Source organism: Aphis gossypii, chromosome 3 (assembly GCF_020184175.1).
Source record: "Aphis gossypii isolate Hap1 chromosome 3, ASM2018417v2, whole genome shotgun sequence".
Classification (NCBI taxonomy): domain Eukaryota; kingdom Metazoa; phylum Arthropoda; class Insecta; order Hemiptera; family Aphididae; genus Aphis; species Aphis gossypii.
In genome coordinates, this window is record NC_065532.1 from 38,893,292 (window position 1) to 38,913,924 (window position 20,633).

Sequence of the window (20,633 nt, forward strand, 5' to 3'; positions counted from 1 at the left end):
TCAATTAAACATATTATTTATTTATGAATACAAATTGTTAGGTAATAAAAATCTATTAAATATTTATCCACATAGGTAGGTATTTTACGTACATAATTTATTTCTATTCTTCGTTCTATTAAATATTATACCTGTACAATAATACTATTTAGTATTATAATAATTGTAAACCCTTATCCGATAATAGATAATGACAATTATTAAAAAAAAAAAAAATTATAAATATACAAGTTTATAAGTTAGTATCCTTCAGTTATTATTGATGTTGGCTGGTAGATTGACGTTTCCCTAAAACATACAATTTTAAATTTAAGTATAAAAACATACAAAATAATATATATGAATATATAGCACAAAATATAACTAATACAAGTTAATATAGGTATATTATATTAGTACGAGATATTAAATTTAATTATAATTTTTTTATATATATATATATATATATATTTTTTTTTTTAACTTAACAAGTTTTATACACTAACACAAGTCAATAAAAAATAAAACCTTGAAAATACTCTAGGAATTATTAAACTGCAAAAACTATAATATATTATAATATAGGTTTATATAATCATTATTAGTTTTTAAAAAAAAAATTAGTGCAATGCGTGCGCTATAATATGTCGTCGTAAAATTAATCATTACCTCTAGATATGGCTCCTATGCATTTTTCAAATATTGTATTTTTAAAATTTTTCGTTATTACTGATGCATTAGTAAACCATTAATGTTTATTATATTATATTTGTTTAACTATATACCATATTACAAGAAATATTATTGTTTCTATGATAATTCGAGTATGTATGTGAATGTGCGATTCGGAAACACTATTTAATTGCATAGATACTGCAGTATAGGTAGTTCGTAGTAGCTAGGGTATTATCTATATTTTAGTACCTATTTGACAATTAAGTTCTCGATGACAAATACAAATAGTATAAAGATTACATAACATTTGTAATATTAATAGTTTCTCTTTTATTTAAAATTATTATTAAGATTTAAGATGATTCATATGTACAATGGGTTCATAATAAAAATACGAGGATAGAATAAAATTTCCATATGCATATAAATACATTATTCAAAGGCAATTTATAAGCTATTACGAAGCCACCTATGTATATAGCCACGGTACGTACGTAGGTTAGCCTAACGTATTGGCTATTATGTATCAACAAGAAACATATTGTAGTAAATCGATCTATTTTTGTGAATAATAATACATTAAGTACGTTATCAGTAATATGAATAAACTATTAATCATCACACAATTCACAATACTAATTAATTATAAATTGGCCAGTGGCCAGATTTCTACTAGGAAAATGGTTTGAATTTTTAAATTTGTATAAATTGTAAGATACAACTGATTTTATTATTCTTTTTACTTCATTATCAAAGAATAATGGCATTTAGTTTTGTATAAAATATTCGGAAAATAATTAATATTTAATTTATCCGGTTGATTATTCCATTATCCTAAGCTCAAAATAACTTAAAACCGAGACAAATTTTAATTAATTTAATTTCATATTTATAAAATATGCAAATGTTATGCCTTTAACTATGTAAAAAATAAGTAGCTTATGACTTACACATTAATATATTATATTTTTATTCAAATATATAAAAATAATTTACTATAAAATCTATGCCCAAAGAAACATCAATAAAACTTATCATTACCATAATATTTATTTATTTATTGACAATTATTTTTCTACTGAAAATTTAAAAATATACCTACAACTTAATCATCTAAAATTAATTACATAGATAGAACCTAACTTTGGAAAAGCGTAAGCCCAGCGGCGACGAAATTTGGTTTTACCAATGACAAGACATGTCATAAGAAATCGAATGGGTAATTACTAATTTTATAATTTTATGCATTTTAAATTAGTTAAAGTTAGTAGAAGACGCTCTGATAGTTTGATGGTGAATATTTACCAACAACATGATTATATTGATAAATGTTTGTATTCCAAATTTTATTATATGAATTTTCGATTACTTTAGTATCTCAGGTATCTGTAGCCTGATGGTAAAGGTAACAACTTTTAGTTATCATTCACATTTTTAAAGGTATAAAGGCTTAATAAAAGGCTATAACGCAATCACTATAGTAATTAAGATTCATATAAGTACAGCGTACAGACTAGTTGAAAATTAAAATACCTTGTGGATATATAGCACTATACCATAAATATTGATAAATTAATAATTATCGGTACCTATGATAATGAGAGTAAATGTTTGTTAGTTAAGGTGCGTATTATTTTATAGCTGTTGTATTCAAATTGTGTGCTAAAACAGAGTCAAAAATCATATAAAATCATATCATTAGCTAAATTATATATCTACGGTTTTTTTTTTTTGCTACAGAGCTAAGTTGTATGCGTGTTTTTTTCGTGACAACCTCGTCCTTTTGAACTGTGTGCATACAAGTTTAAACAAACACCCAGATCGTACATTTCCTTGTCCTCTAGTACATTATATATAAAACACTGCAATTTTTTATGTGAATAATTAGCATGTATTTGTACGACTATTTTTGTAATTTGTACACTTTTTGCTTTTGCTTAAAACTGAAAATTCACTATAGTGAACCCTTAAAACATAGATATATGTTAATATTAGAATATATTCCTAAAATTTCCCCAGCCCCTACAAAGGTGTAATAATTTAATTTTCAAATTTTTTTCTGTGCCAAAATTTAACTACGTAATTACTAATTAGTATAAAATTGCACAGAACCAATATCTAATCGTTACTTATTCGTATATATTTTTTAAATGGAAAATTGATTTATGAAGCGTAGATGTGTTTAAAAAATATTAGGTCTAGCCGTTCAAATTCGTGTTGATTATGTGCTAAATTTCGACACAGGAATAAATTCTGGTATAAACATATTATTTTATATTTAACGGAATGACACGACTAGAAATACGATTTTCCAGCGTCACACGAATATTTAAATACAAAAGCATACAAATCGCGAAAATATTCGTGCAATTATAATGCTTATTGCTTGCTTATTATTTGGATAAAAAAGTTCCAATATATGGAATATATATAACCAGGGGAATTTACGTAAAAAAGTAGTGTTCTTTATTTTTTAGCTGGAAATTTTTTTATCACTGTTTCAAAATTTTTAAGCACCAGATCTACTAAATTGTTTTAAATGATAACAGCTATATTTTTAATAAATGCTGGTTAATATTTTTTTTCTTTAAAATAGTATGGTCAAATTATCAATGTTAATTCATTAATTTTAATAAAATTAAAACATAATTATTATGATACTCTATTAAGTTTAATAAATTCATTGAATGAAAAAATTTGAATAAATTTCATTTGCTAAAGCTAAAACATATTATTTTAACTATTTTGTAATACAATATTACAATTTCATATCTTTTTTTTACACTTAAATAGTTAAAATGATAATGGATTACATGATTTAAAATACGCCGTGTATCAAAATGAGTATCTAAATCGATTAAACCGTAAATGAAAAATGAATAAATTATTATTTATATGTATTCACTTTTAGTTACTTTAATTTGAGAATGTTTTAACTGAATCCAATTTTTATTTAACATTTTAAGATGTTAATGAATAATGTTTTAATTGTACAAAATTTAAATCGTACCTAATTGTTATCAAATCTATTATGATTTATGACACACAATTATTCGTAATTCGTATATATAGACTTGTATTTTTTGATTTTTGATTTAATAATTTTAACTATAATTATTGAGTATGTTGTTTTTCATGCAAATCGCAATTCTGTGGCAAAAAACCTTTTAACAGTTCAGTTCTATTACGAAAACCCAAGTACGCAGTTAATGGTTAGATAATGATTTTTACACATCATTTAGAAACATAAAATATTTTGTGTATAAGTGTGAACATTTTCAAAATAAGCGCAAGAGCCTTCACAATGATCGCTATACCTACCCAATACAGATTTCAGAACTAAACGTAACAACATCGTAAATTCGTAAGTACAATTTAGACACCCGTAAGTACCTATTTGTAGTTAGTACTTATTGGTACCCATTGTGTAATTAGTTTCCTAATTTTTTTTTTATAAATTCAAAATATGTCGAAATTACCTTAGTTGATAGTCAGGTGCATACGGAGATTTGTTTTGATTAAATATTCTATGGTAGTATGACAACGTATTTTTTCGTTTTGCACAGCACATCATAATTCCCATTGTAAATGGTATCGCCAATATAACACCAATTAATATTCCAATTAACAATACTCCGTCTCTTTCTGGACGACTATTGTAGAAATCCAAGCACCGCATATGGTAATGACGATGATCTAAGTCAAGAATCGAAATTCCACTCATTTCAATTGGCTCTTGACAACTAAAATCCAATTATTATAAAACGTGTTATCATGCCGAAATTATACATAAATAATAATTATTACGTGAAATCATTAAGAAATTCAGGATGTCTTGATTCTACCATTGGAGCCAAAGTAGACACAAGCCATTGATTTACACAATCACATATCCACTTGTTTCCTTGTAAGTTCAATTCTTCTAAAGTGTCCCATCTACTCAACAAACGGCTATCTAAGTATCCTAAAGCGTTGTAACTCAAATCTAACTACAAATAAAGATCACTCAAATCTAACTATTATAAATAAAAGGTGATAAACTTAAATAGTAACAGGTAGGTAATAGTTAAACTTACTTTAATTATTTGTGGCCACAGTTCGCTTTCTAATCCATCATTCAGTTTGTAGCTAAACGCTGTAGGATCTATCGATTTGAGTTTATTATTATGCGTGCAATGAAATTCTTCAAGGACATTCAGAAGACTGAAAGCACGTGGTCCGATATTGTTTAGTTCAGGCATGTGCGATAAATGAAGCACTTTTAACGATGCCATTTTTGGAAAACTTCTTAATAACAAAATTAATATATACAATTTTAAATTTTAAAACAACACCATACCAAGACACGGTCACTACTAATAGAATCAAAAATAAAATATTCTTACAAGATGTTTTTTATCGGATTAGAACTAAAATCTAATCTCTGTAACGCATGTGCTTCATCCAGGCCTTGTGGAATTTGTGTGAATTTATTATTTGACAAATTTAATATTTCTAAAAATCGAGGTGTGTGTAAAAGATGATCCGGTAACTCGTTTAAAGAAGTATTAGACAAATTTAAAATCTGTTAAAATTATAGATTTTTGAACAATTATTAGGTACCTTTAAAATAAAAAAGTTATATTTATACTTTTAACATGGGCAATGAAGACATTGCAAAACTAGTTGCTCGGTCAATGACTGTTAAAGGATTTCCTGCTAGTGTCAATGAAACAAGGTTACTGAGTTCTTTGAAAGTATGTGGCAACAGAGAATGAATATTATTGTAATCAAGGCGTAAATGAATCAGGCTGCCCGGTCTAGAAGTATCTTCGTTATTAATCTATAAAACAAATAGAAAACACAATTTATAACGATTTCATACATAAAATTCAGTAGAATTAAATAAAAAATTAAAAGTATACCAACCTTGAAAATATCGGGATTTAGACTTTCCGCCGTCAAAGAATTGTAACTAAGGTCAAGTTCTAAGAGTAACTTTAAGTTTATAAATGCCATTTCATCTATTTTATTTATCTTGTTTTTTCGAAGTGATAAATATCGAACTTTAGATGGTGGCAATTGTTTTACGTGTACAATGCCGTTATCATCAAAATGCATAAGGGTTGCATCTTTTAGAACATCTGAATGGTCCCATAGATCTAGGATGTCCATCAATCCATTTTCTGTACAATTTATTATGGAATTTTTACATGTGCAAGTATCGCATAAAATACTTTCACCACTAACCACACAAGTTATTAAAATAATCAGCATACATGACGCAACATTTAACAAAAACCTGAAAAAAACAGCAACATTTTTACAATTAACAAAAATTATTTAATAAACTTTGTATTGCAATTAACTGTTAACATAAATAAATATGTATATATATACTTACATGTTTATGAATAGCGTAAAGACTACTATTAATTCTGGTTGAATTCCAATTTCTGAATAGAGGCGTTTGTAGGCATTAGTTCATGTAGCACGCAAAACAGTCAACAATTTCGAGCGCAAGATAAATAAATAAATCTTATCATAAAACAAACATTATTAATTGAGATACGCCATTGTCTATAACGTAACGTAACTAATTCCATACCTACTTTAATTTTAGTCTAAATGCATATAAGTATGTTGACGTACTGTTAAGAATCAATAATAATAATAAATAATAATAGGTTAGGTTACTCGTTGTTACGACACATAGGTATGTATGTAAGATGATGTTATTTTTTTCTCGACTTTGTAAGGCTTACCTTTGGAAACGCATTGCTCGTTATTAAAACTATATTATTATCGTGTAATTATTCAAATAAACATTGTGCCTAAACACACCAACTATATGAATTGTCATGATCACGGTTTGAACGATAGACCGAACAAGGAAAGTTACCGTACGAGTTTAACAACAAAAAATTATCTCGTAGACATTGGCTGTAGTATAACAATATAATTAATATTTCATAATCGACGCCTATATATCTTATAAAACATACATAGGTAATGAATAACGAGTATACCTATATACACGGTCACGCGGACTATTGTAATGACAGATGACGCTAGTTCATCATATAGCTGTAGTGTACTAAGATAGTAAAATTATGTTTTATTATGACTAAGAGACCTGGATTTTCAGGTTTATGTTTAACGTCGTATAAGCATATGCAATTTTATTAGAGTAAAATATGTATAGATAACTCGCACAACACAAAGTTTACAGAAAAAAGTTTGTTATGAATATTTCAGACTATTCCGTGGATGTTATAGAGAATAATTTAATACTAAATCATTTCAATTCATAATTACTGTTGTAATTTCAATTTGGAGAACTACATATACCAACACATAATCATTATTATTGTTCGTTATTCATCTTGTAACAATTTGTAACTTTTTCAAAAAATGTATCTTTTTGTGTCTTATACTCTTATAATATTACATATACATAATACATAATAATAACATTACATAATACATATATATTTACTAGTGTAAATGGTTAAATTTATTAGTAAATCTTAATACAAGTATTTCAACAATTTATAGTTTCCGCGTTAAAAAGTAATATATAAAACGCTGAAAATGTGAGCGTGACTATATTCAAAACTAATCGAATGTTTCATCATTTTCTAGTCACACGTTGTATTTTATAAAACTACCTAACTTAGCTTGGGATCATTTATTTTCATAAATGTTATAGCTTATAATTTGTCACTGATTTATTATTTATTACCTACACAAATTTATTAATATAATAATATCCTTTCCCGAGGTGAAACGTTTGTATAAATAAATAATAATAGGTAGGTACCCTCTAATCTCTATGTCTCGCTTCACTCCTACTACTAGTCCTACGCAGTATATAAGTATACCTGAGAGTTTTTATTAAACAAAAGTGATAAAATACAAAAAACAAAAATATTTATATGCAAAATGTATTTTAAATACTAATAAATACAGATGATCATCGTAGGTATAATAAACAATTATTTAGGTACTTAGATCTATTTTTAATATTTTTTAAAACGTTACATTTTTTATAAAAATGTTTGAATGTCTGTTTACTTAAGTTAGAACAACTATGCAAATAGCAATATTTTGTTGTCAGTTTTTTGTTGTTTTATTATTTTTTTATAATATCAGGAACCTATATTCACTAAATTATACAAAATATATTATAATTATTATTACGTAAAACATGAATGCTTTAATTAGTTTAATCTTTTTCATACATTCGAGTAGTTAGAAAGTAATATTAATATTTTTATATGTTACAACAAGTAGGCACAAAAATTATATAGCTATACTGCGGCCAAAGTGTAATATGAATGTATTATTGAATAATGAACTCAAATTAAATTTAAGCTAACTAATTATTATAACCAAAGGTTATCATATTACTATATTAGTTTTCCGTGTTTATACCTATTCGTATAGATCTTAATTGGCATTGATTCAAGAATATCGTAGAATAATCATATTATTATATAATTATTACTTATAACTTTTAAGTTATAGAATCAATGGTCATAGGCTGTTAAACAGATTTATAGCTTTTTTATATAACATGAAGAAAACTACGTAGGTACTTCATTCCGTTTAAAATTTTCTAAAACTTATTTTTTTTTTATGTGCATGTTTAGGCTTTATGGTTCTAAGTAATAAAATTAAAGTAACAATAAAATACTTAAAATTGTAATTTATTTACACGTATACAACAGTTAATTACATGTAATATAATGTACAATATACAATGTAATAGTAAAATTTAGTTTGTTTATTAGCTATAAAATAGTTTTTTTTTATGTTTTAAAATACTTATATATATATTGTATCAAATTTGCGTATTGTTTTTAATTTTACCGAGAGTAAATTATTTCATTCAATAATTTATTTTTAAAAAATGATACCAATATTAGTGTATTAACAATAGGTAGGTACCTACTTATTATTTCCTATACTTAACCTACCTACCTACTCTGACATAGGTATTTATTAAACATCAAGATTGAATTTTGTAAGATATTTCATATTTGTCTAGTTGTATGACCACTTAAATAAATATAATACTGTAATAGAAACTCAGTTGCTAAAATTAGACTTTGGGATATCTTTAGATTATAATAACTCGACAAATATTTTAGTTTTTAGGTGCTGTTATTATTTATTAATTGAATAAATTATAGATAGGGATATGGCATAGGTATATGCAAATTCAAACACCTTTATCATTAAAAAAAAAAAAAAAAAAAATGTCATCTATTTATATTTATTATTTAATATTCTGATTCAGATTAAATTAATTGATCAGAGAGTAAGACTAATTTAATATAATATTTAAAAAAGTTGTCTTACATTTTCATAGTATTTTCTCTGGACTCCGTGAATTATGAATATTATTAATACTATATTATAACCATCAACAGTTATTGAAAACTTTGAAGATTTTATATGTTAGTAAGTTTAACGATTTAATCGAGCTTTATTCTGAATAGTTTTTTTCATGCACAACCATTAATAATTTTTATACTAAAATAATAAAATATTATGATAATCTCAACTTTTTATCTGTACATAGAATTATGATGCACAATATTACTATGCACCTATGTAGCTATGTCCTATATCTATTATCCAATACTAAACAAATAATTTAGATAAGTACCTACTTTAGTATCAACGTACCAACTACCAATTAGTAACTAATATACACTATACAGGGTGTTTCACTGTGATTAAAAAATAAAACAAATACATCTTTCCATTAAATTTACTTAAAAAAAAAAATACTGCATAGCCTAAAACTTTTTCTACTCACTTCCAACAATTATTTTTAAATTTACGTAATACCAACACAACGTAACGTTATACAAATCATAAACTAAACTTTTTAATTATATAAATAACTGTATCAGTATTATAAACTCGAATATTTATACAGTAAAAAAATTAAAAACACACAAGTTAAAAATTTTTTTAGAAACAAACATAGGATTTGTTTACATCCTGTTGGATAAATCAAATACTACTAACAAACTTAAAATAAAAGGAGGTGCAACATAATATTTTTGTAAATCATTACTGATACTGAATAATTTTCATTTTAACGTTTAGAACGTAGATGATTTTAAGTGATATTATATTGACCTAATGTATTAAGTTAGTATATAAATAAAGTTATACAATGTGTAATAATAATGAAGGTATACGCAATACGCATTAAAAATATGCTATTCAAGAATAACATTGTTGACACATTTTCTTCATAGTACATAAAGTTTGTTTATTAAATAAAAGTAAAATGTCTGTAAAAATTGAGAACACAGTAAAATTGCAAGTAAGGGCTTAATTAAATAGACTAACCAATTTTTTCAAGTATATAATATGTTACATTTTAAAGGAAAATGCCTAATTTGATGTAATTCGTTTGTATTATAAGCTAACAATAAGGTTAGCTAATTATATTAACCATATGTTTTTATATACAATGCAGGGTTCAAGATAAAGAATTTCCAAATTTTGATCAGAAATAATTAAATTCTACAAATAAAAACCAAATTGTATTTTATATATTGTAAAAGTTATTGCTAAGCCAAAATATAAATAATGTTCTTTGTTTGTTTGATCAATTAGAACAATTCAATCAAATATTACTGATTGTGATTACTTTATTGAAATTGAAATATTCATTAACTATTATAAAAATTAAAATGTATAAAGAATGATTTACCATAATTACAACGTCATAACAATAAGTAAAATACGAAGAGGCTTAGATATAATACGCATAGACGGAAAAAAATTCATGCAGGTATCTTTTAAAGCTTATAGTATAACACTCTCCTTTATTTCTATAAAAATATTGATAATTTTAGTATTATTTGTATTATAGATATCTTTGTATTAAATAAAGTGATCTGTGTTTTTACAATAATAATAATTAGTAGAAGTGTTTTTAAAAGTAAAGACATTAAATTAATTTCTCTACAATAAAATAAAAGATCATATTGTATTATATTAGAGGTAAAAAACCTTATTATTTTAATTTATAACTTTTATTTTTGGCAGTACCAAATTATACACAATCTTTTGCAATTACAAACTTAATAAAAAAGAATAGGTCAATATAAACCAAATAATAAACATAAGTTACATGAAAAATTATTTTAAATTTACAATCTGACCTTTGATAAATAGGTTTTTCCAGTTTTGATTTTCTAAATGTAAATATTCATTAATCATTTAATCAAATATCAGTTAAATAATATTAGGTATTTGAATTTTAGTTCATAAATAAATAATTAAATGAAACAGGTGATTATTTTAAAATTAAAATCAATGATAATTTATTTTTCCATTAATATTGGTAAACAAAGGTTAACATCAAATTTTCTTTATAGTTAAGTAGTTAAAAATAAAAAAAATTTTCATAGAATTTGAAACAACAAACATTTTGTATAATATTTTAAACAATCCCACCATTATTTAGCTATTGTTCTAGTATTTTGCTCTGCCAAAGGTTTTTGTCCTCCCCTTCTTCTTGATTTTTGAGCAGGCTGATTTTCATTTTCTCCAACATTCTATAATAACAAATATTTAAAGTAAATACCCAAGGTTTAATAAAGATTTTTTAAATGATTTAATATTTAATTACTTGTCCTTGTGCTTGTGGATTTGACTTTTGAGGTTTTTGTGATTGTCTGACACCCACTTGCCCTGTTGGAGGAGGTACAGCTAACACATTGCCAACAGCTTTTGTCCTACCTTCTCTAAATACCAATCTTTGACCGGGTCGTAAGTACTCTGGGTATTTAATGAATCTAAACCTTACTTTTGCTTTATCCCCAGTTCTCAAACATTCTTCAGACATACTAAGAATAGATGCTGTTTGTCGAATACTACCACAATGAACTATATACAAGAAAAAAAATAGCAACTATAAATTAAATTATTGAACATAATTGTTGATAACCTACCCATAGCTTGGTAACGAGAACTAATTGTTGTTGGATGATGTAATACAAGTATTTCTCCGTCAAACTCCCACGTAGCAGATGGATTGAGTGATGGAGAAACCATTACCATTCCTTTACGAATCTGGGATCTTTTAATTTTTTTTAAAGCAAAAGAAGCAGTTTGTCCGGCTTTCACTTCACGAACAACCATTCTTTTACGGTGTATACTTTTTACTGTAATTGCAACAAACTGGCCAACAGGATCAGGTCCTAACATCAGTGTATCATTTAAACGAATTGTTCCACATAATGTTGTACCAGAAACCACTGTTCCAACACCCTAAAATTAAAAATTAATTTTAAATTATTTTCTAATATATTTAGTTATTCATCATAGTGTACAATAAATACATACAGGCACAGAATATGTGTCATCTATTTGAAATTCAGCTGGATCATTATCAGTAGACATAACTCGTGTAGTTAAAAGATTCAAAAACATTTTTAATAAATCTAAATTTTCGCCATTTACATTACTAACTTGAAATATTGGACAGAGTCTTAAACAAATATAATAGTTAAATTCAAAATCAAATAAATATATAACAATTTTAATGTTACACACCTTTGAGAAACAAAATTTGTAGCACTCACGATGACGTCATCTTTAGTCTTAACCATTACTGGAACTTTTCTACAACCTGGTGACTTAAGTATACGAACTAATAATCTTAATGTATCTTGAAGTATATTAGGGGGACACATATCAATTTTTGTAACAACTACAAATACTGGAACACTAAGAGCTAATGCAAGACCTAAATGTTCTTTGGTCATTCCAATTATCCCAGCATTAGCCCCAATCTAAATAAAATTACAATTTTAAAATTTATCATTGTGAAATTTAATTTTAAATTACCATTAACATGCCAAAATCTGGCATATGTCCAGTCATACCAAATACAGTAGTCTTTAAGTAACGTTCATGTCCAGCTAGGTCAATAAAGGTAATTACTTTGGTGGATTTCTCACATATTTTTACCCAATCTAATGATCCATGTTCTGGTCTATTCACAACTTCTCCAGTACTATCAAAACCAAGAATATCATTGCCTACAGAGCTTGTACGTCCTGATTCCATTTCATGTTTATGTCTAAACAGTTTTAACCTTGCATGGCCTCGACCATTATCTAATTCACCATGAGTTAAAACTCCCAACAATGTTGATTTTCCAGCATCTACATTTCCCACAACCGCTACCCTAAATGAAAATTTACATGAATATGTTTTATTAATAAAATGTTTAATCATAAATTACCGTATCTCAAGAAAGTCTTGGGATTCTAGTCGTTTTCTAACAAGATACTGTGCTGTACTAGTTCCACCTTCTACTCTTTCTCTAAGTAGAACACAGTCTGCATCCTGAGTTGCTGCTAATGAATGTAGGGTAGCCACAGAGGCCTCAAACTCATCATTTGTCAAGCCGCTACCGTCATCGCCAATGCCAACATCATAAATAGTTTCTCCATGACCTTCTTCAATTAGCTCTTTGAGCCTATGCTGCAATGTTTCAAATTGCTCTTCTGACGGACTAACCAAACTTGACTATAAGTAAACAGATGAAAAAACAAAATTAATTTCTAATACTATATTTTACACATCAAATCATCAAGTGTACATTATTGGATATTATAGACGTTGTTATAAGTAAAAAATACGATATGTCCGATTAATAAGTTTAAAATAATTGTTAATTATACTTAAAAAACTGTACTTAATAGAATTTAATATTCATTAATACTAAACTAGATAAAATTACCTTTCCTCGAATAATAGAATAATCAACTTTTTTTGTTTCCTTTTCATCTAATTGACATCCGTTCAACAAGGAAATGGTTTTATCCGCTGTATTTGGAGTTTGTTCAACTATATTCGCCATTTAAATTTACTAGTCAGACAATTGTTCTTAAGTCTTATTTGGTCAATAATACGAACAGGAACGCCATTATAATTCAAAATATTGTTCTGCAGCAAAAGCTGTTGGCTATTATTAGCAACAGTTATTTCAAAGTTATTCAAACTATCAAACGTAAAATGTATAGGTACCTACTTCTTAATACAAAATGCCTAGAAATCGAAGGACAGTAAATACTAAGTATATAGATCCGATTTTAATGCAATATCTTACTGGCGTACAGCTACGACGGAAGGTTGTATATTATCGTTAAACAAAAACAAAATTAGTATTTACTATTTACCAAGAGTAAGTCGTTCTAAACATAAATATTATGACACCTTGTCAGTAAGTTGTAATTATTATTATTATTATTTGTTATAAATATTATTATTATTATTGTCGAGTTGTTATCACTACGTTGTTCGACGATGTAAACGTATTAGTATTTGTCAGTGCAGGTCGCAAATCGCAATGAGTAATAATAGCGAAAGCTCCCCCTCCACCCGTACCACAACAAAATTAATAGATATCCTTCTAGCCTTTTTGGTTGCCAATATTTTCCTAACTACCGATTTAGACGAAAATGTTCAATTGTGACTTGTGTAATTATTGTTCGATGGCTTTAATATAAGAATTAGAATATTACAATCATCATATAAGACGTATTCTAATCAAAAATATAATCTACAAAATCATTAAAATTATATATTGAGAAAAAAAATGGTAAGTTAAATTTATACCAATCATTGAATCATTTATAAATCAGTGTCACCACATTTAATATAATATTAGGTCATTCATGTTTCAACAACTACAGCGGGACATGTTCTTTAGTTCCACAAAACATTTGTTCCAATCGTCTTTTGCTCTAAAACAGTTAATAATAGAACAAATATTTTGTTGAAAAATTCAGCGCGACTATAGTGGCGCGAAGCTTACTAAAAAAGAATCGATCACGACCGTAGTCTACTACACGAGTGTATAGGTACTTCGAAAAATGTCCATACTTTTCTATAAATCTCTTAAATCTATTTTAAGTACCTAACAATCTAAAAAAGGTAGGTAGTCAAGTAGGTACCGCTCCGCTGTACATTATGCATTTATGTAATTTAGTCTCGAGTGGGTCACTGTTATGCAAGGCTGGGCATTAACAAGTTAAAGAGTTAAAGTTAAGTTACTTAACGAGTTAATATTTCTGTAATAAATAAAATTGCATAAATTTAAAAAAAAAAATAGTAAGTAAGACTTCCATTCCATTATATTATGTTATTTATTAAGCTTTAATAAAAGAATGTGATAAATAATTTTACATGAAAAATAAGAATAACTTATTTTTAACTAATTTAAGTTACTTTTTTTCAAATTAACTATTAACTTTTAACAAGTTAAATAAATTTTAAAAAACGTGGTCAACTATATGTATCGCTCTGCTGTACCTACATTATAGAATATTAGATGCCGTGTGGATCAATGTTATACATAAGAGTGTTAAATTTGAATCCAATGATAGTGCAACGTGCTCTGATACTTATATTAAATATAAAATATATAAATTACATTCTGTAGCCGACAATAACCACAACGCTAGGGGGCATAACAAACATCCCCATAATTATGCTAAGGGCGAGTAGTTAAGCAAGTAATGATCGAGTATAGACCAACAATTTGGGACCTAAAATGAAAGGTAAAAGATAACTAATCAAAGGTATCATCACACGTATGCTTTCTACCCGCTAGAAATAATGGCTATATGATTGCTATTTGGTGAAATAAGTGGATGCGTAATTACCCACCCGGTAGAATATACTAGGTGCGTAATTACCCACCCGGTAGAATATTATAGATACATAATTGACGCACAACATCGTTCAGATAACGCAAAGCGTGGGAAGAAGCGGATGCAGGTGCAGATGACCATTAGGGACCAGAAGGTACCGCGGGAGTCCCTGTATGATATATAAGGGGGCCCAGATTAGGCACAATTCAGACGTGATCCACCAGAGTTAGCGCAAGCACCTTCACGTCACCCAGTTTAATATTTTATGTCTCCTGGACTTAGAATATTTTCACAAGTTCTATTAAATTAATTAATTGGACTTAGAATAATTTTAAATAAAAAACACTTAGAATAATTTCGAGAGTTCAATTATTTCACAAAACCTTTTCCAAATCGACATCATTCAACTGATTGTACGTGGCACGTTACAAATTTGGCGCAGTCGGTAGGATTCTTTCAAATAAGAATTCTTTGGACGAACAATTTTAATTTTTTCGAACTTAGAAAATTTTCGGGAAAAATATTTTTTTTCCACTTCGAAAATTTTTCGAAAAAAATTTAAAATATATCCACTTCGAAGAATTCACGGAGGCACATTCGGCAACGAATCACTGTTGAAGAAGACAACTGCAGAACGTCAACTTCAGCGACTCCGAAAGAGAAAGAATCAACAAGTAACACCACGGCTCAGCAATCAAGAAGAATGGAAGCATCAACTCAAACCATCGTTGTGTAAGCATAATTTTTTTTCTTAATGTAGAATAATTTTAAGCGTCTAACTCTGTTCGCGTCTCCTTTGGAATTAAAAACTCCATCGTATAAGTTACTTTTAATTGTGAAGGTGTATATATATATATTCCCCGTGAAACATTAAATAAAATATCTTGATAAAATTAAATAAATAATTTAAAAAGGGAAAAATTTAGAATAAGCAATAATAAAAAATAATAAAAAAAAAAACGCAACGATTAAATAAATTTAATATTTTAATAATACACTTAGATTATTTTTACGCATAAAATTTTTATTCAATAATAAAATAATACAACTTTATTTTAGTTATAAAATATATAAATATTTCAAATATAAATAATTTTTCGAGGAACAAATAAATAAATAAGAATATTTTTTTTTAAGGAAAAAAGACATAAATAATTTTTCAGAAAAAATTAATAAATTAAGAATCTAAAAAAAAAATATATTTTATTATTTCCAAAAGGAAATACAACAAAGTAACATAAAGAACTTTCAGGAAAAATAATAAGTTAAAAAAAAAAGTCAATCAAAAAAAAATTAATAATAAAAATATTTTATTTTTTAAATATAAATAAAATATTTTGACATAGAAAATTTTTCAGAAAAAAAAAAAATAATAATTTAAGTTTTAAAATAAAATTTTATTTTTTTATTTTATTTATAAAATATAATAGCAGAAGAATAAAATTTTTAAAAGAAAATAATAATAATAAATTTTATTTTTAATATAAAAGGAAAGAAAAATTATTTTAATTAATTTAAACATTTTTTTTATTACGAAAATTAAATTATTTTATTAAAATTAAATATTTTACAAGAAAATTATTTTTTTTTTATGCGGAAAAATTATTTAAGATAAATATCGTAAGAATAGTATAAATAGATTTATTTTTTTTTAAAAAAAAAAAATAATAAAAAAAAAAAGAGGAATATATTGTTAAAAAAAAATTTTTTATAATTAAGGGGAAAATATTTTATTTAAAGAAAATTATACGTGAAGAATACGGAAATAAATAATTATAGAAAAAATTATTAGTGAATTATACGTCAAGGAACACGCAAGAAAAAAAAGAAAGAGTTTATTTTGTGAATTAAAAAGAATATTAATTGAGAATTTTATTGAAGGCAGTTAAGACCTTATTTATTGAATTATTGGGAAGGCAAGTAATAAGTCCTCATATATATATTGAATCATTTAGGCTGAAAAAGTGCCATATTTTAAAAAGTTGATGAAGGGAATTATTTTGGGGCGGATTTGAGCCATATATTGAGAATTAAAAGTATTGAATTATTTTAGGCTGAAAAAGTGCCATATTTTAAAAGTTGATGAAAGGAATTATTTTGGGGCGGATTTGAGCCATATATTGATAAATAAAAGTATTGAATTATTTTAGGCTGAAAAAGTGCCATATTTTAAAAGTTGATGAAAGGAATTATTTTGGGGCGGATTTGAGCCATATATATTGTGAATAAAATAATTGTGAATTTTATTGGGCCGAGTAGAGCCGTATATTGAAAAATAATTGTGAATTTTATTGGGCCGAGTAGAGCCGTATATTGAAAAATAATTGTGAATTTTATTGGGCCAAAAAGAGCCGTATTTTGTGGAAAAATAATTGTGAATTTATTTAGGCCGGGAAGAGCCGTATTTAGCGATTTTAATAATCGGAGATTTTATTAGGCAGAAATAAGCCGTGTTATAATTAAAAGATAATTGTGAATTTTATAGGCGAGAAAGTCCTATCGTGTGAAAAAAAATTACTTGACGTATATTGTGAATTTTAGAGAGGATAAAAAAAAAATCCTAGGAAAAAAATAATATAAAAAAATTATATAGATAGAAATAATTGGGGGAATAATAAAAATATTACGAGAATTTTATAATAAAATAATATTGATAAATATTTTAAAGAGATTAATGTTTGATTAATAATTGAAAAAAATATAATAATAAAAAAAAATTATTTTAAGAAAATAAAGCGTATTTAATTTAAGTTATAATAAATGAATACACAAATAAACGTATGAATAAGGAAAAAGAAGAAAATAGTTATAGTGAAAACGATAGTAATAGTTCGGAAGAGGAAACAGATATAACAAAAGAAATCGGAACTCAGGTAGAGTTAAATAAAAATATTGAAGTAAATAAATTAGTAAACATAAGTATAAATACGAAAGAGGGTAGCGACTCTACACAGGGAATTAATAAGGAAAAAACAACAGGGAAAAGTTTGTTAGATACTACTGTTAGAGAAGACTCAAATACCGGATTAGAACAAAGATTAATAGGGTTACGTAGTACACCAAATTTAGTCCACTCAGAATTAGGACCAGTAAAGAGGAAGCAAAGAACAAAAATGTCTAGTGTGAAGGCTACAATTGAGCAGGTCACTGCTATGATACCAATTTGTGCCGATGCAAAAGACGTTTGTTCGTTCATACGGGCATGCGATTATGCATGTGAGGCCGTAGATAAAGAAACGATACCCTTATTAGTGAAATTTATTAATACTAGGATTACTGGCAAGGCGTTAGAAGTATGTCGGTATAGGGAAACCAGTGATTGGGAAACTATTAAAAAAATATTAAGGGGGGCTTTTGAACAGCAATTGTCACCACAAACATTACAAATAGGATTAAATTCAGTTCGTATGAAAAATGACGAAGATGTATTAACTTATACGGGTCGCGTAGAACAGCTATATTATAATTTATGTAATGCAACATTGGCAAATAAAACGCCCGAAGAGGCGAGAATTTTAAGGCAAACTCTAAAGGATCAGGCATTAGCAATTTATATAAACGGGTTAAAAATGGATTTACAAACAATATTACGAGCTAGGAACCCAGAAACTTTAGAACTGGCAATGCAAATGGCTAGGCAGTTGGAAATCGAATTTAGTTTTAACAAAGAATTACAAAATAACGAAACTAAAGTAAATCAGAACGGAAATAAAAATAATAACGGAAATCGTTGGTCAAATAACTATCAGGGAAATAATCCAGATGGACAGAAATTCGGTTATAAGCAAAATTATAATCGTGGTCAGAATATACAAAATCCGAATAATTATAATAATTTTAATCGTAATAATAATAGTCAATATAATAATAATTATTATAACAGTAACGTAAAGCCGATAACTTGTAATTATTGCAATAAGATAGGACACGGTAGTGTTAGCTGTTATAGTAAGCAACGGGATGAACGTAATGTAAATCGGACGAGAAATGGTCAAGTGTCGAACGGGAACGGCGTCCGTTCGATCAACCAAATAACGGCCGTAACGGAGGAGTTGTCACTCAACGATGTTTCACAATCGTATCAGTAATTAGTGAAAATCATGTTACATTACAATCACCTAATTTTAAAACAAATACAATAGATCTTCTTTTAGACACCGATAGTGAAATCAATTTAATAAAAATAAATAAATTAACAGGCGAAACATTAGTAAACAAAAAAAAGGAAAAAATAAATTTAAAAGATATTAACGATAAAATAGTAACTACCATAGGCAAAATTACAATAATATTAATATTAAATAATAATAATAAAATAAAAACAGAGTTTCATGTGGTCGATAAAGAATTTCCAATACCGCAAGATGGAATTCTAGGTCACCACTTCCTGTTACAGAATAACGCGATAATAGATGTTGCGAATAATATATTAACAATAAATGATGACACTCGTCGCTAATTAAATAAAATAAAATATGTTTTACATATCTTAAACCACGAACGGAAATGATAATATCCATACCAATAGCTGATCCGATAATGAAAAATAAAAATATTTTAATACAGAAACAAGAATTAATACAGGAGCAACGTATAGAATTAAATGTAATAAAAGAAAGTGATCTATAAAAAACGTAAAATAAAAAAAAAAAAAAGAGAAACGATAAAAATTTAAAAGTTTAAAATATATATATACACTTAGATTTAAGAAAACATACTGTACGAATAAGTTACTATTGGGATATGGAAATAAATTTGAATTGTGGGGAACTTTATAGATTTTGTACTACTAATATATTATAATAAGTAAAAAAAAAAAATATTATTTGTATTAATTAATTTACCATATAAGAAACTATTGTAATCAGCACATTATACTAACCACATATTTTATTGGAATTATCAAATTAACTATAATCACTATATTGTACTATTTACTAACACTATATTTTATTGTAATCACAATTATAAATTATAAGAAAACTAACCAACATATTTAAAAATATTTAATCCAACCATATAATCATTAATTATATTATAATCAAAATATTTAATCAAACTATTTAACCATTTGTAAATGTAATCAACCCATATTTAATCAAAATTATATATACAACATATACATCATATATTCATATTATATAACGAAAATACTTTAAATGTAAAAGCATACAGAGAATTGTAATGTATGTCTTATATCAATGACTTGTAATCGATTATTGTAAACACTATAATATTGTAATAATTTGTAATTTAACTATTTTGTACTGAACTTTGAAAGATTTCTGTCTTTGAGAC

General features: G+C 26.4%; 2 protein-coding genes across 5 annotated transcripts; both read right to left on the reverse strand.

Annotated features, from left to right (window-relative positions):
* Positions 1–6,250, reverse strand: LOC114121510 (leucine-rich repeat-containing protein 70-like). Of its 2 annotated transcripts, none has more exons than XM_027983895.2 (8): positions 6,038–6,250; positions 5,563–5,935; positions 5,285–5,476; positions 5,040–5,218; positions 4,731–4,938; positions 4,462–4,643; positions 4,134–4,397; positions 1–288 (listed from the first exon to the last, which is right to left on the reverse strand). In XM_027983895.2, coding segments are annotated over exons 1-8 (1,449 nt in total). In that variant the 5' UTR covers positions 6,040–6,250; the 3' UTR covers positions 1–239. The 2 variants fall into 2 exon arrangements, with proteins under 2 accessions (XP_027839696.2, XP_027839694.2); XM_027983893.2 differs by having other exon boundaries at positions 4,731–4,941; positions 6,038–6,243.
* Positions 6,251–10,963: 4,713 nt separating this feature from the next.
* On the reverse strand, positions 10,964–13,943 carry LOC114121496 (GTP-binding protein 1). Of its 3 annotated transcripts, none has more exons than XM_027983876.2 (9): positions 13,712–13,943; positions 13,421–13,638; positions 12,920–13,206; positions 12,520–12,862; positions 12,226–12,464; positions 12,016–12,160; positions 11,622–11,940; positions 11,300–11,556; positions 10,964–11,225 (listed from the first exon to the last, which is right to left on the reverse strand). In XM_027983876.2, the coding sequence occupies exons 2-9, from the start codon at positions 13,538–13,540 to the stop codon at positions 11,127–11,129; spliced, it is 1,809 nt and encodes a 602-aa protein (XP_027839677.1). In that variant the 5' UTR covers positions 13,541–13,638; positions 13,712–13,943; the 3' UTR covers positions 10,964–11,126. The 3 variants fall into 3 exon arrangements, with proteins under 3 accessions (XP_027839677.1, XP_027839675.1, XP_050060050.1); XM_027983874.2 differs by having other exon boundaries at positions 13,421–13,645; XM_050204093.1 differs by having other exon boundaries at positions 13,421–13,645; positions 13,708–13,943.
* Between the last annotated feature and the right edge of the window lie 6,690 nt (positions 13,944–20,633).